Source organism: Macaca nemestrina, chromosome 11, assembly GCF_043159975.1.
Source record: "Macaca nemestrina isolate mMacNem1 chromosome 11, mMacNem.hap1, whole genome shotgun sequence".
NCBI lineage: Eukaryota > Metazoa > Chordata > Mammalia > Primates > Cercopithecidae > Macaca > Macaca nemestrina.
In genome coordinates this window covers 97,173,651-97,185,805 of record NC_092135.1, presented here as the reverse complement: position 1 = coordinate 97,185,805, position 12,155 = coordinate 97,173,651, and the positions used below count along the sequence as shown (strand labels likewise).

The window sequence follows — 12,155 nt, the reverse complement described above, 5'->3', positions numbered from 1 at the left end:
GTTAAGATTGGCTTCAGGGGTTGTAAAGTAGTGTCTGGTTTTCCTAGAGAGAATTCTGAGAATAAGCTGTTTCTTGATATCATTCTCAACCCCACTGCCCCGACAAATAGTGGGAGAGCCATCAAGACGATTTATTATTGAATAAATCAATATTAGATATTATTGATTATTTCATAATAAATAATAAAATTGAGTAATAAATAATATTCGATATATTGTAAACTACACATTCTCTGAAAAATTCACTTGTTTTTCTAGTTGGTTTTTTCTTAACTTGTATTCAATATTAACTCTTACTCAATTTCTTACTCTTATTCAATATTATTGAATATTATTTATTATTTAGTTGGAGGTCTAATCCTGAGTTGCACCTGGGTCATGGGTAAATATGAAATTGAGTTATTGTATGTTTGGCTCAGTTTGTACCTAAGAGTAATTATGATGGCTGGGTGAGATGGCTCACACCTATAATCCCAGCGCTTTGGAGGCCAAGGCAGGCGGATCATCTGAGGTTAGGAGTTCAAGACCAGCGTGACCAACATGGGGAAACCCTGTCTCTACTAAAAATACAAAATTAGCCGGGTGTGGTGGCACATGCCTGTAATCCCAGCTACTCGGGAGGCTGAGACAGGAGAATCGCTTAAACTTGAGGTAGAGGTTGCGGTGAGCCGAGATCACGCCATTGCACTCCAGCCTGGGCAGTAAGAGTGAAATTCCATCAAAAAAATAAAAGTAATTATGATGTAGAGTTTGCCTTTCTCATAATTGGAAAATTGACTGATCTCTACCTGTAAACGACTTAGAACTTGCTGCTGTCTCACCTCTGTCTTGGCTTCTGCTTCCTCTACAATAAGAGTTAAGTAAAAGCCAACTAGAAAAACAAGTGATTTAATGTTTCAGGAAGTGTGTAGTTTACAAGCAAAGGACAGGGAGGAGCCTTGAAAACTGGAGCAGTTGGGGGAGCCTAGAGGGCCTCTGGTCCACCTGTGGACCTGTGGGTAACTCCCTTTGCATCCAAATGATTGCTCTTCCCTCTCCTTTAAAATTGTTGAAATTTTTTTTCTACTGTTTCTTATTATACTGCCTGAAATTTCTTCCATGAGAAGTTTATTTGAAATAAAGTATATATTTTACAGTGAAGATCTAGCTGAGGAGATTAAGGAGAACACTAAACCATTCAAATAGTATAGCAAGCATCTTTTTATCTATTAATCTCTGGAATTTTTGAGATTAGCCCCTGGGGGGAGTAGGAGGCTGGAGTGGAATGTAGAGCCTGCGGCTGCCTTAGCCCAGGAGGCTGGGCGCCCAGCAGAGGACAGCAAGGCCGCAAAGAGGAGACTAGGAAGGACGCATTGCATCCCTTTTTGAAATTTTTCCTGGGACCCCAACAGGGAGGTGAGAAACACCCTGTTCTTTCTTTTTGTTTACGGTTGCAATTTTAGGTGCTCAGGCTTTTCTTTATTATTATTATTATTATTATTATTATTTGAGGCAGAGTCTGTTTCTGTTGCCCAGGCTGGAGTGCAGTGGCATGGTCTCGGCTCACTGCAACCTCTGTCTCCTAGGTTCAAGCCATTCTGCTGCCCTCAGCCTCCCAAGTAGCTGGGATTATAGGTGCCTGCCATCACGCCGGGCTAGGGTCTCACCATGTTGGTCAGACTGGTCTGGAACTCCTGACCTCAGGTGATCTGCCCGCCTCGGCCTCCCAAAGTGCTGGGATTACAGGCGTGAGCCACTGCACCCAGCCTCTTTATTATTTTAGGATGGAAAGAAGGGGCTAGAGGTTAATGTTGGCAAGTGACTTCTCTTCTTGTCTGTGACTCAGTATGTATGTATATGATTGGGTCAGTGAGAGAGAGAGAGAGAGAAAATGAGAGTATGAGGTTATAGAACAAGTAAATCGTTATTTTGATTTTCTGATAAATTTACAATAAGAAAAATTAGTAGCCATCCCTCACTTTTTCTCTCTGTCCTCTTGAAGACTGTTATTCACTCAGTTTATGGGATAAAGTTTGTTTCAGTATTTCAAACAGCTTGTTCTTTGGTACTTCAGGTTCAGTTTTATACAAAGAAAAGATAGCAATCTTTATAATCTCCAGTTAGCCCTGGGACCTTCTCAGGTGATAGAACTAGATATGCTGCAGGCCCCAGGGAAGGGAGTGGGCCCTGTCTCCTGCCTTCCTTCAAGAGACAGATAGGCTTCAGGAGTCCTTTGAAAGAGGGGAGGCGAAAGCCTGGCCTCCTCTCATCTCAAACTGGCTCCTGTCATTCAGGAGTACTGGTGGACCAAGGAGACAAAGGGGCTAGGGAGGAGGCTGGAGACGATGCCGATTTACACTAAAGTATGACCATTCATGTGAGCCTTTCTTTCTTTCTTTGTCTGTGAATAATGGAAGGGCAGGAGCCGTCTTTGATTCCCCCTCCATGCCTAGCATGGTGCCGGACACCTGGTAGGCAGGCAAAAGGTGAATTCACTTACGAGTAGCACAGGTCGCCCATTGGACATAGCAAGTGGTAAAGGGTCCTTTTTATTAAGAGGCCAAGCCCTTAGATTTCAATGGGTGTGGATTCTGGAGTGTTGTTTTCAACTCTTAGGAAAGCAGCCTGCTTAGGATTTAGAGCTGGATAACCTGAACTATTCTGCCCTTGCCTCACTGTGTTTCTTAGGACATGTTACTTCTCCCATAGTTTCAGTTTCCTAATTTATCAACTGAAAATAATGCTAACCCTGTGACAGGGTAAATGTGAGAAGATAAAGGTGTGTATGTTAGACTACATGATGATCTAGGAAGTGCAGTGCAAAGCAGGAGTTTATTTCATGCCCCAACTTTGGCACAAGGCTCTTGAATCCTGTCACCTAGATGCCTTGCTGCAGCTGCACCATCTTTCGTCTTTCATTGTTGAGTTAAACGTTCAGAGTCTTCGAGAATATGCATTCCTCAGGTCACTTTCATAGCCAGTGTTGTGCCATTTCCTGAAGTCTGTTCTTTAGAATGAAGGGAAGGGGGAAAGAGCTGTTTCCTAATAAAAGAAGTTGGATTAATATAGTTAGTAATAAAACAGCAGCCTGCAATTGCAGATAAGGTAACACATTGGATTTTGGAATTTAACCAAGAGTGCTTCTGTCTTCAGGACTCCTAAAATCCGGAACACAGAGGAAAGACAGCTAAAGGGCTCATGACAGTCACACTATTGGCCTAGTATCAGTTTGTGATAAATGTATCCTGTGTGAGAAAAAATTGTATATTGTTATTGGGCAGATTCATTAGAACAGTGCTCTCTGATATTAATACAAATATAAGCCACATGTATAATTTTAAATTTTCTAGTAGCTACACTAAAAGTTAAACAGATGAAGTTAATTTTAATAATATATTTTCTTTAACTCAGTATGTTCAAGATATTCTACATGCAATTACTTTTAAAAAATCATTTATGTTTATTTTTATTCCTTTTTGTTATTAAGTCATTAAAATCTAGTATGTATTTTATACTTATGGCACATCTCAATTTGAGACCAGCTATGTTTCAAGTACTCAATTGCTACATGAAGTTAGAGGCTGCTATAATGGACAGGTAGTTTTATTGTGCTTTTAAGCACTTTCACCTTTTTTGCATGGGACATGTTAAACACTTTAAGCCATTTCCATTTGCATAATAGATACTAATAATAGATTATTAGTATCATCTTTATTCTGAAGAAATGCCTTTTAGTTAGTATCGTGAGCATTGATTACAGACCTTGAAAAAAATTACTGGTTAACTTTTTTTCCTCTGTAAAATGGTATTAATACTGATTTTGAAAAAAGGAAAACAAATAGATTCCATTGTTTGAGAGCTGTCAGACAACTTAAATATGTAGTATTGTTTAATCTTCACCACAGATCTACGATGTAGATATTGTTTGCGTTTTGGCTAGGAGGAATTTGAGCTTCAGAGAGGTCAGATGAACTACTCAAGGTCACACACAGGTAAAGAGGGACAGTGCCAGGACTTGACCTTGACCCGCTGCTGTTCATCACCACATCTAACCATTTTCGCACGTGTCTCAATTCTCACAGCTGTTGCTGTGAACAGTGACAGTAACAATGGTTAACGCCTTAAAAATTATACACACTTCTTCAGAAATAATGTCAGAATGAAAATGACAGTTTCAGTATCATCACTAATGACAGTTGGAAGAATGCATTTTTCTAGTGTAGAGAGGGTACCAGGCTTATTTTGCCTCTTTGACGACAGAATTCATCATTTATCCCAATTACCAGAACAACTCTTAATTTTTAGCAAATGGCTGAGGCCGAGTGCCTGTTCTCTAGATTAAACTACCTGCTTACCTCCTGTGATTGTAAAAGGCTTAGTAAGGCTTATGATCAGAAGGTTCAAAGTTCTCTACTAGATCATCTGAAAATGGGTCTGTGCTACAATAAAAGAAAAATAATGTTGGAAGCTCAAGATATAGGGCTAGAGCAAGATTTTCTTTTTTCTTCACCATTTCTAAATTTTGTTGAAAATGGATTTCAGTTTTACATTTTTATTCTTTTATTGGAACTTTTAAATTCTCCCCATTCTTAATTTATTTTGTGAAGTGCTTTTCAAGCACTTCCCTGTCTTTCTATCCATTGTCACTTTTCTCTCTTTTTTTCTTTCTTTTTCCCTCTTTTTGCCTGGGACGAGTTGTGAATAAGATGGACAAATCTCTCTCTCTCTCTCGGCATATATTTTTACTCATCCTTTTATAGTGTGCTTCCCTTAGGGATTTTTGGTTTTTAAAGGACTTTTAAACCTATGCCTTAATTTTCTTCTTTCTACACTTGACCTCAATTGTACTATTTTACTATTTTTTTTATTTCTCTTGTTATTGTCACTAGTAATTGCATCCATTTTTCCTCCTTTATTCTTCTTTCGTAAAACTTGCATTTCATTATAAAAACCGTAATTGTTTAGATGGGTCAAATTCTAGTAAGAAGGTAAATTTTTCTAAGTATAAGCCTTTTATGATATTCTCCAGTATCTCATGTATATGTGCTGCAGAACAAACCCTATTATCATACATTCCTGGTTAATACTGTTTTATTTTGTAAATGACCACAAAGGTTTTTTTGTTTTGTTTTGTTTTGTTTTTAATAGGTGATGACAGTAGGGGATTGGTGCGTGCTTTTTGTAAGAAGTTATTACTGTTGTGTCAGTTAACAATTGCTTCCTTTAATCACTGAACCAAAATGTTTAGGAACTATTTCAGTAATTGACAGTTACAAAACTTAAGTCCCTACATGTTATAGATCCCTGTGCTTTCATGTTATATTTCATATCTAACTGAACAGTTAATACTATTTTTAAAAGTTAATAGGATCTTAAGTTTTTTCAGTTGACCATAGACTTGAGAAAGATATATAGTTTCTAAGTAATGGAGACTTGATAGCTTATGGAGCAATTGGATTCATTTAAAGATCTTATCTGTGATTCCCAGATGTGTGACACTCAGATGTTGACATTAGGAACTGCACATGGATTTTCAGCATCGAAACTTATGTACACACAGGTATTAGTGGTGAAGTAGCTTATGGCACCATGGACTATATGGCCTTATGTGTGCATATGCTTAAATCATTAGAAATAAAAATCTACCTACTTCCTTGGGCAAAGATTATATGCCAGCATGTAAGAGGTAAAAGCTCTAAATGAGGGCTATTCCTTGCTGGTATGGACTCTCATGAATTAGTCCTATAAAATGCCATTATGCTTGCTTAGGAAGGTTTTACAACTCCTTTAACTACATTGAGGGCAGGAGGGATGTCAGACTTGTTCTTACTTGTATCCGTGGAGCCACTGGTGGTGATACCTGGCACGTAGTAGGTGTTCAGGGAATAAATCCTGGATATATGAATGACTACAAAGATAATTTGGGGCCAGGTGTGGTGGCTTATGCCTGTAATCCCAGCACTTTGGGAGGCCAAGGCAGGTGGATCACCTGAGGTTAGGAGTTCGAGACCAGCCTGGCCAACATGGAGAAACCTCATCTCTATTAAAGGTACAAAAATTAGCCAGGCGTGGTGGCGGGCACCTGTAATCCCAGCTACTCAGGAGGCTGAGGCAGGAGAATCGCTTGAACCCGAGAGGTGGAGGTTGCAGTGAGCCGAGATCTCGCCATTGCACACCAGCCTGGGCAACAAAAGCGAGAGAGAGAGAGAAAAAAAACATAATTTGGAGGATATCTAATTTATATTATTCACTATATGTCCTATATATATTTGGGAATGAACTTGGTAGAAATAAATAAATAAGCATTTCATGTACCAGTAATGGTCACAATTAAAAAATATATCTTGCAAGGCATTGTGTAGCTATCCTAAATCTTCTTCTTTGTTTAAAAAATCAGTCTGCTCCACCCATATCGTATATTTTTAAATAAATCTACACCATGGAGAGTGTATTTGCAATGGACAGTAATACTGCTTTCTTGTTCTCAGGCGTGAACACTGAGTTGTCTTGTGTATGGTATGGTTTAACTTGTTAGACTGTTGTGCAGTCTTAATAATAATTACCATGATCTTTAATGATAACAATTCTTAATGAGTATTATTATTGTTAATAAGGATTATATTTAATAATTACACCTAATACTTATTATCTTTAATAATAATAATTAGCACATGGGAACCAGTTGCACCATTGTATTATCTTGAGAACAAATACCTCAATCTGTAACCCAGTAGTTTGCAGAGTATCTGCTCCCACCCTTGGCTTTCCAGATCAGAGTGAGTCAGGAGGCTTCTAGGGTTGAAGCCACAGGGAGGGGGTTCTGGAAAACTCCTGTGCATTCTGTGTGTCAGGCCATACTCCCATCTAGTCATTTCACACAGAGGTCTTCTTTTTGTTGTGAAGTACCTTCACCATGACCATGTAACTTTCCACCTCCCCCGTCTGCCTGCTCACCCATTCTTCATAAGTTTTAATTTTTCTTGCATAAAAGGAAGACCTGTAACATACTAATTTGTGTGAATTACATTAGGCAGGGTCCATGTTTATTACTCGTACGTTGGTAAAACTTTGATGATCTTCTGCCTTGGTTATGTTTAGATTTAAGTGCCTGTATGACTTTTTAAAAATAAAAAACTGTTTAAAAAAATCTTTGGTGAATTAAACATTTTTTAGCTTTTCACACTTTGATACAAAGCAGAGAAATATTTCAGTGACAACAGATTTCAACAGATTTTCAACTAGACTAATTTGCTTTATTCTTTAGGGTAGTTTACTTATTTTCTCTGAAAACACAAGAAGAGATACTCCCTTTCCAGTAACTGATGTTAATGTATAAAATAATTTTACATAGGCAAACTTTTGTATTTGGATGTATATTTTGACATAAATGTAAATTAAGACGTTTATGGTCATGTTATTTTCAGGCTAGTTGATAACCTATTTACTAGGATTTAAAAAAACAACAACATGTAAGAGGGACTTATTTTAAATTTCTATTGACTTTCTTGTATTCACATAACAGCTTAGGCCTTAGAATCAAACATACCTCCTTAGTAGGAAGGAGCTGGAAGCTTTGAAATATATATCTAGACAAGAAAATATATTACTTGTACATGTAATATATTTCTAGACAAGAGCAGATCTGATCTGAAAATACTAGTGCTAAAAGTTAATGATAAAACTATAGACATTAAGTGTCTGTACGATCACCTTCATCTTACCTATGTACCAGGACACCTCTGATTGGTGAAAATGACAGGAATCTAAGGGCTTCTGCCACTGCCCCGGGCAATTCTGTAATAATAGAGGGGGAAAACCCACAGCTTTCCATTAGGCCTATATGACTGAGAGGCTTGTTTAATCTAAACCACTGTCGATCACAGATGAGTGACTTTTATAACTGTCGCTTCCCTTCTCATCGCAGTGACTGAGATTTGCTTTTTAATGTTTGTGTTTTGCTCTTGAATTTTGTCCCTTCAGGTTTGATGATTCCTGTCTTTTGTGTCGTGGAGCAGTTGGACGGCTCTCTTGAGTATGACAACAGAGAAGAACACGCTGAGTTTGTCCTGGTGCGGAAAGATGTGCTTTTTAGCCAGCTGGTGGAGACTGCGCTCCTGGCCCTGGGGTATTCTCACAGTTCTGCGGCTCAGGCCCAAGGTATTAATGCCTCTCCCCTCTCCTCCCAAGTCTCTTGTGTGTCATAATTTGAGGAGGAATATGTTTTCTGAAATAGTTTTCCAAACAAAGGTCGAAGGATAATTGTTAGACTTAGCATTTCCTAGTGAGCAGTAGAATATTTCTTGTAGAAGGACTTGTTTCTTGTTTTCTTGTTGTTTTGGGAAGCATTTGACCAGCACTTCTGGAGCCACAAAATCAACTTGCATTTCAAACTTATCATAGATTTTTGCATTCATAACACTGTTATTTTCTCTAATTAGGGCCAGTGCTGAGATATTTAACTCCTGAGTTATCCAAACTTACAATACATGACTTATAAAGCATTCAGTTTTCCAAAATTTATTTATTGCTTTGGGCCTGTGGCTTCCGCACTTTGTGATAAGCTTTTAATTAAACAACAAAAAAAAAATGGATGCCTCTTATCCTTTTGTATCTTTGAAAACTTTTGTAATTTTGATGCGGTCCATTCAGTTAAAAAATATTGCAGTGTCTTTATGATCAATTCCTTTCACTTATTTAATTAAATATTAAAATTGCATCATTATTTCAGTGTGTATTGTACAATACTGGGGAGCCCATTGTGAGCTTCTGTTGTTTCATTTTGAAGTATAGCCCATTGTTCTTTCATGCCAAAGAATTGACAAAACAAATAACAAAAATTCCCCCCAAACCTTGAGTAATGGAAAAAAAAAATTGATCTGATGGAATTTATTGTTCTTGTTTTTCAGCTGAAATGATTGAATTGTATTGTTTATGATTATGGTTATAACCAAAGGAGAGAAATCCGTAACTTCCAGATCTTAGTTTATATATTAGTGTCCTGGATTACTATCTTTAGTTAACATTTGTGAATATGCCAAGGATGTTTTTTATTTTTTAAAATGAGTTTCTCTTCATATCATTCCTAAGAACTATCAGTCAGAGCCTCATTTGTAACAATAAGGATACTATGAGAGATTAAATATTGATATAAAGTTACAGATGTGATGACCAACGGATTTAAATTCCCAAGCTCTTGAATTTGATTCTGTAAGTAGATGATTGCTTTTTAGGAAATATTTTAAGCATTTAAGTTATACTTTAGTTCAATCAAGAAAGCAACCTGATTGAAATTAGGAATGTTTTCCCAGGGCAGGTAGTACCCTACTAGTTATTGTGAATCCCAGCACAGTCTGAATCCGAGCGCTGGCCAGGCTGGGCGCAGTGATAATAGCTGAATCGTAGAGTCCAGTGCTTTCAAAGCAGCCTGATAAAGGATGATTCATTTCCTTTTTTCCGACAACTTTCCTTCTTGTGTGAGGGATTCACGATTTGATCCTGAGCAAATTGCATACTGGGCACCATTGCTTTTATGTCATGCTATGTACCTAAATGAAATAAAAGAATCTCCCTTCCCTTCCCCCCACAAACTTTTCATGCCACTTTAGGGATATTTTTCTCTGAATGTAAAGGTCATTGTATCCCACTGCTTGCACCCTGGTGTGCCAGCTTCCTGTTTGACAGGGCCATCCATCTCAGTTAGCACAGCCGTTCAGCGCGTCGAGAGCTCACATGTGGAACACAGAGCACTAAGTGGCCAAGATTTGATTCTTGGCACATGCTGAGGGAAGGGGCTCTCAGGAAATTTGCACTAGGGAGCCACACTATTCCTTTCAGGGATTTGGACTAAGAATTCTACTCACCAAGGTGAGATATATGAGCAGATAAATGTCATCTACCGTGGAGGATTATTAAACAGGGGACAAGTCAAAAGTGATTATTTGCCTCCTCAAAGTTTTTGAATATTAAGGCTAAAATGCTAAATATTATACTATTTATAAGTTGAATCAATATTCCTATGGTACTCTAGAGTACAGATACACTTTATAGGTAAGCAAAGATTTTATCACTCGGTCTTATACTGTAATCTCACAAAGGAAAAAAATCAGTTTATTTTAAATTAGGCTGCCGATCTGTGTTTTGGGGAAGTGGAAAAAACTTAGAATTGTTTACTTTGAAATAAATGTATTAGATCATTGTCTTCATTCAGATCATTAAAAGTATGCGGTTTGCTGCATGTTTATTATAGACCAAATAGTATGCATGGTAAGACAGGTAATTCATATGCTGGATAAACAGCAGCATGTAAGAAAGATAGAAAAGGAAGTAGAACAAAATATGACTTTTGATGACTGAAGGCATGAGGTTTTATGGGGGTAGTTTTTTGTTCATTTTTGTTTGGCTTTGTTGTTCGTTTCATGTTTATGTAATTCCTCTAAGATGAGGACTTGCGGGACTTCCTGGCAAATCCATTTAAAGCAAAGAAACGGCAGTGTTCTTGAATCTCTTTTTCATATGCTGGAAAGGTTGGGCAGAACTAAACTGCGAAGATAGTGGGTTGTTTTAGCCATTTTAAAAATCAAGACTCTTGAAATACAATTTTTCATTTTGATGTGACCAGAAAAGAGTTTCGGTAATTGAATTGGAAGAATATTTCAGATTGCCTGTAGAGGAGGAAATACATTAGCAATGTCATTATTTGGAATGGTCCTCAAGTCCCAATGACAGGGCAGCAGGTCCATGATCTTGTAAACATAGGATAGTCATTTTCTTTTTCTCAGAGGGTATTCCCTCCAGGTGAGTTGAATTTTTAGTAAGATAATATTTGCTTCTAAAGAATGATAGAAATTCTACTAAAATGGGGTTTAGGGATTTCTTTCCCTGTGTTAAAATAGCCTTTATTTGAAGGCTAGATATCAGGACCTAAGAGAGAATAATGTAGAATGATACTGTTATAAACCATGGTAACTGTGTTTCTAGCTGACCCATAACCTCCATTTCCCAGTGCACATACTGTTAACTCTGATTCTCAAGGATATGAAATGCAGGATTCATCAGACTTGCTGTTTTGCATATGTAGAAAGCCGAAAACTGGCAGGCCCTTTGCTTGTACCAGAATAGTTGGACTAAGGTCTAATGAATGGCAAGCGCACTTTATACTATATGTATGATGGGCCGTGAGTACATGTCTCTGCATTAAAAGTCTTTTGGAAGAGGCATGTTAATCCAGGGTACTGCTGCTACTCTGGGAACTGCCCCATTCTCCCAACTTAAAACTCACCACTTCCTTTACTATTCTTTCTTCTTTCCTTTTCATCTTTTCAGTTCTTCCCCATAAGACTTTTGGCAGTAGCCGTGGAGCTCCCTACGCTGTCCAGAGAGTTCTGGAGCCCACTGGTTGAGTAGCTATTCATTCATGTTGGCAGTGTGAATGGTGGGCTTTGGGAGGCAGCCGTGATGGCAAGGTGATGCCTCACTGTGCTTGTTTGATTTAATTTGTAAGTGGGCATTTTATCTCTCCCCTACTTTCTGTTAATTTTAAAATACGTTTTAAAATTAACTGTTGATTAATTAAATTAAATTAATTTATTTATTTTGAGGGAGTCTCACTCTGTCACCCAGACTGGAGTGCAGAGGCGCAGTCTTGGCTCACTGCAACCTCTGCCTGCTGGTTTCAAGCGATTCTCCTGCCTTAGGCTCCCACATAGCTGGGATTACAGGCGCCTGCCAACATGCCTGGCTAATTTTTGTATTTTTAGTAAAGATGGGGTTTCACCATGTTGGCCAGGCTGGTCTTGAACTCCTGACCTCAGATGATCCGCCCACCTCGGCCTCCCAAAGTATTGGGATTATAGGTATGAGCCACTGTGCCCAGCCGACAATTTTATTTTAAAACAAATGTGCTTAACAAATAAAGAAGCAAAAATCCTTTCTGAATGGATTTTTTTTTAAGGTCAAAATTATATGTTTAAGAAGGGTATATTAATTGTCACTGTTTCTTATTTATATTGGAGTAATTACATTCATGCAGTCATTTTAAATGATGTTTCTAAAACACAGAAAAAGTGTCTTTAATAAATGTTATGTGAATCAAGCAGGGTGCCAAGTACATTCTCAATGATATAAAATTCCACATATATGCATGGAAGAAAGACAAAGGCAATGTATTAAAATAATCA

At 37.9% G+C, this 12,155-nt stretch overlaps 1 protein-coding gene across 7 annotated transcripts in view; it reads left to right on the top strand.

The window, feature by feature from the left end:
* LOC105468137 (SATB homeobox 2) overlaps nt 1-12,155 on the top strand; it is a 198,739-nt gene that overhangs the window by 28,361 nt on the left and 158,223 nt on the right. For 6 of the 7 annotated variants that reach the window (XM_071073141.1, XM_011718171.3, XM_071073140.1 and 3 more), the window contains one exon: nt 7,960-8,136. In XM_071073141.1, the coding sequence (XP_070929242.1) occupies nt 7,960-8,136 (177 nt within the window). Of the gene's footprint in view, nt 1-1,371; nt 1,396-7,959; nt 8,137-12,155 lie in introns of those variants that run through there. The other variant, XM_024788613.2, reaches the window with a different exon arrangement.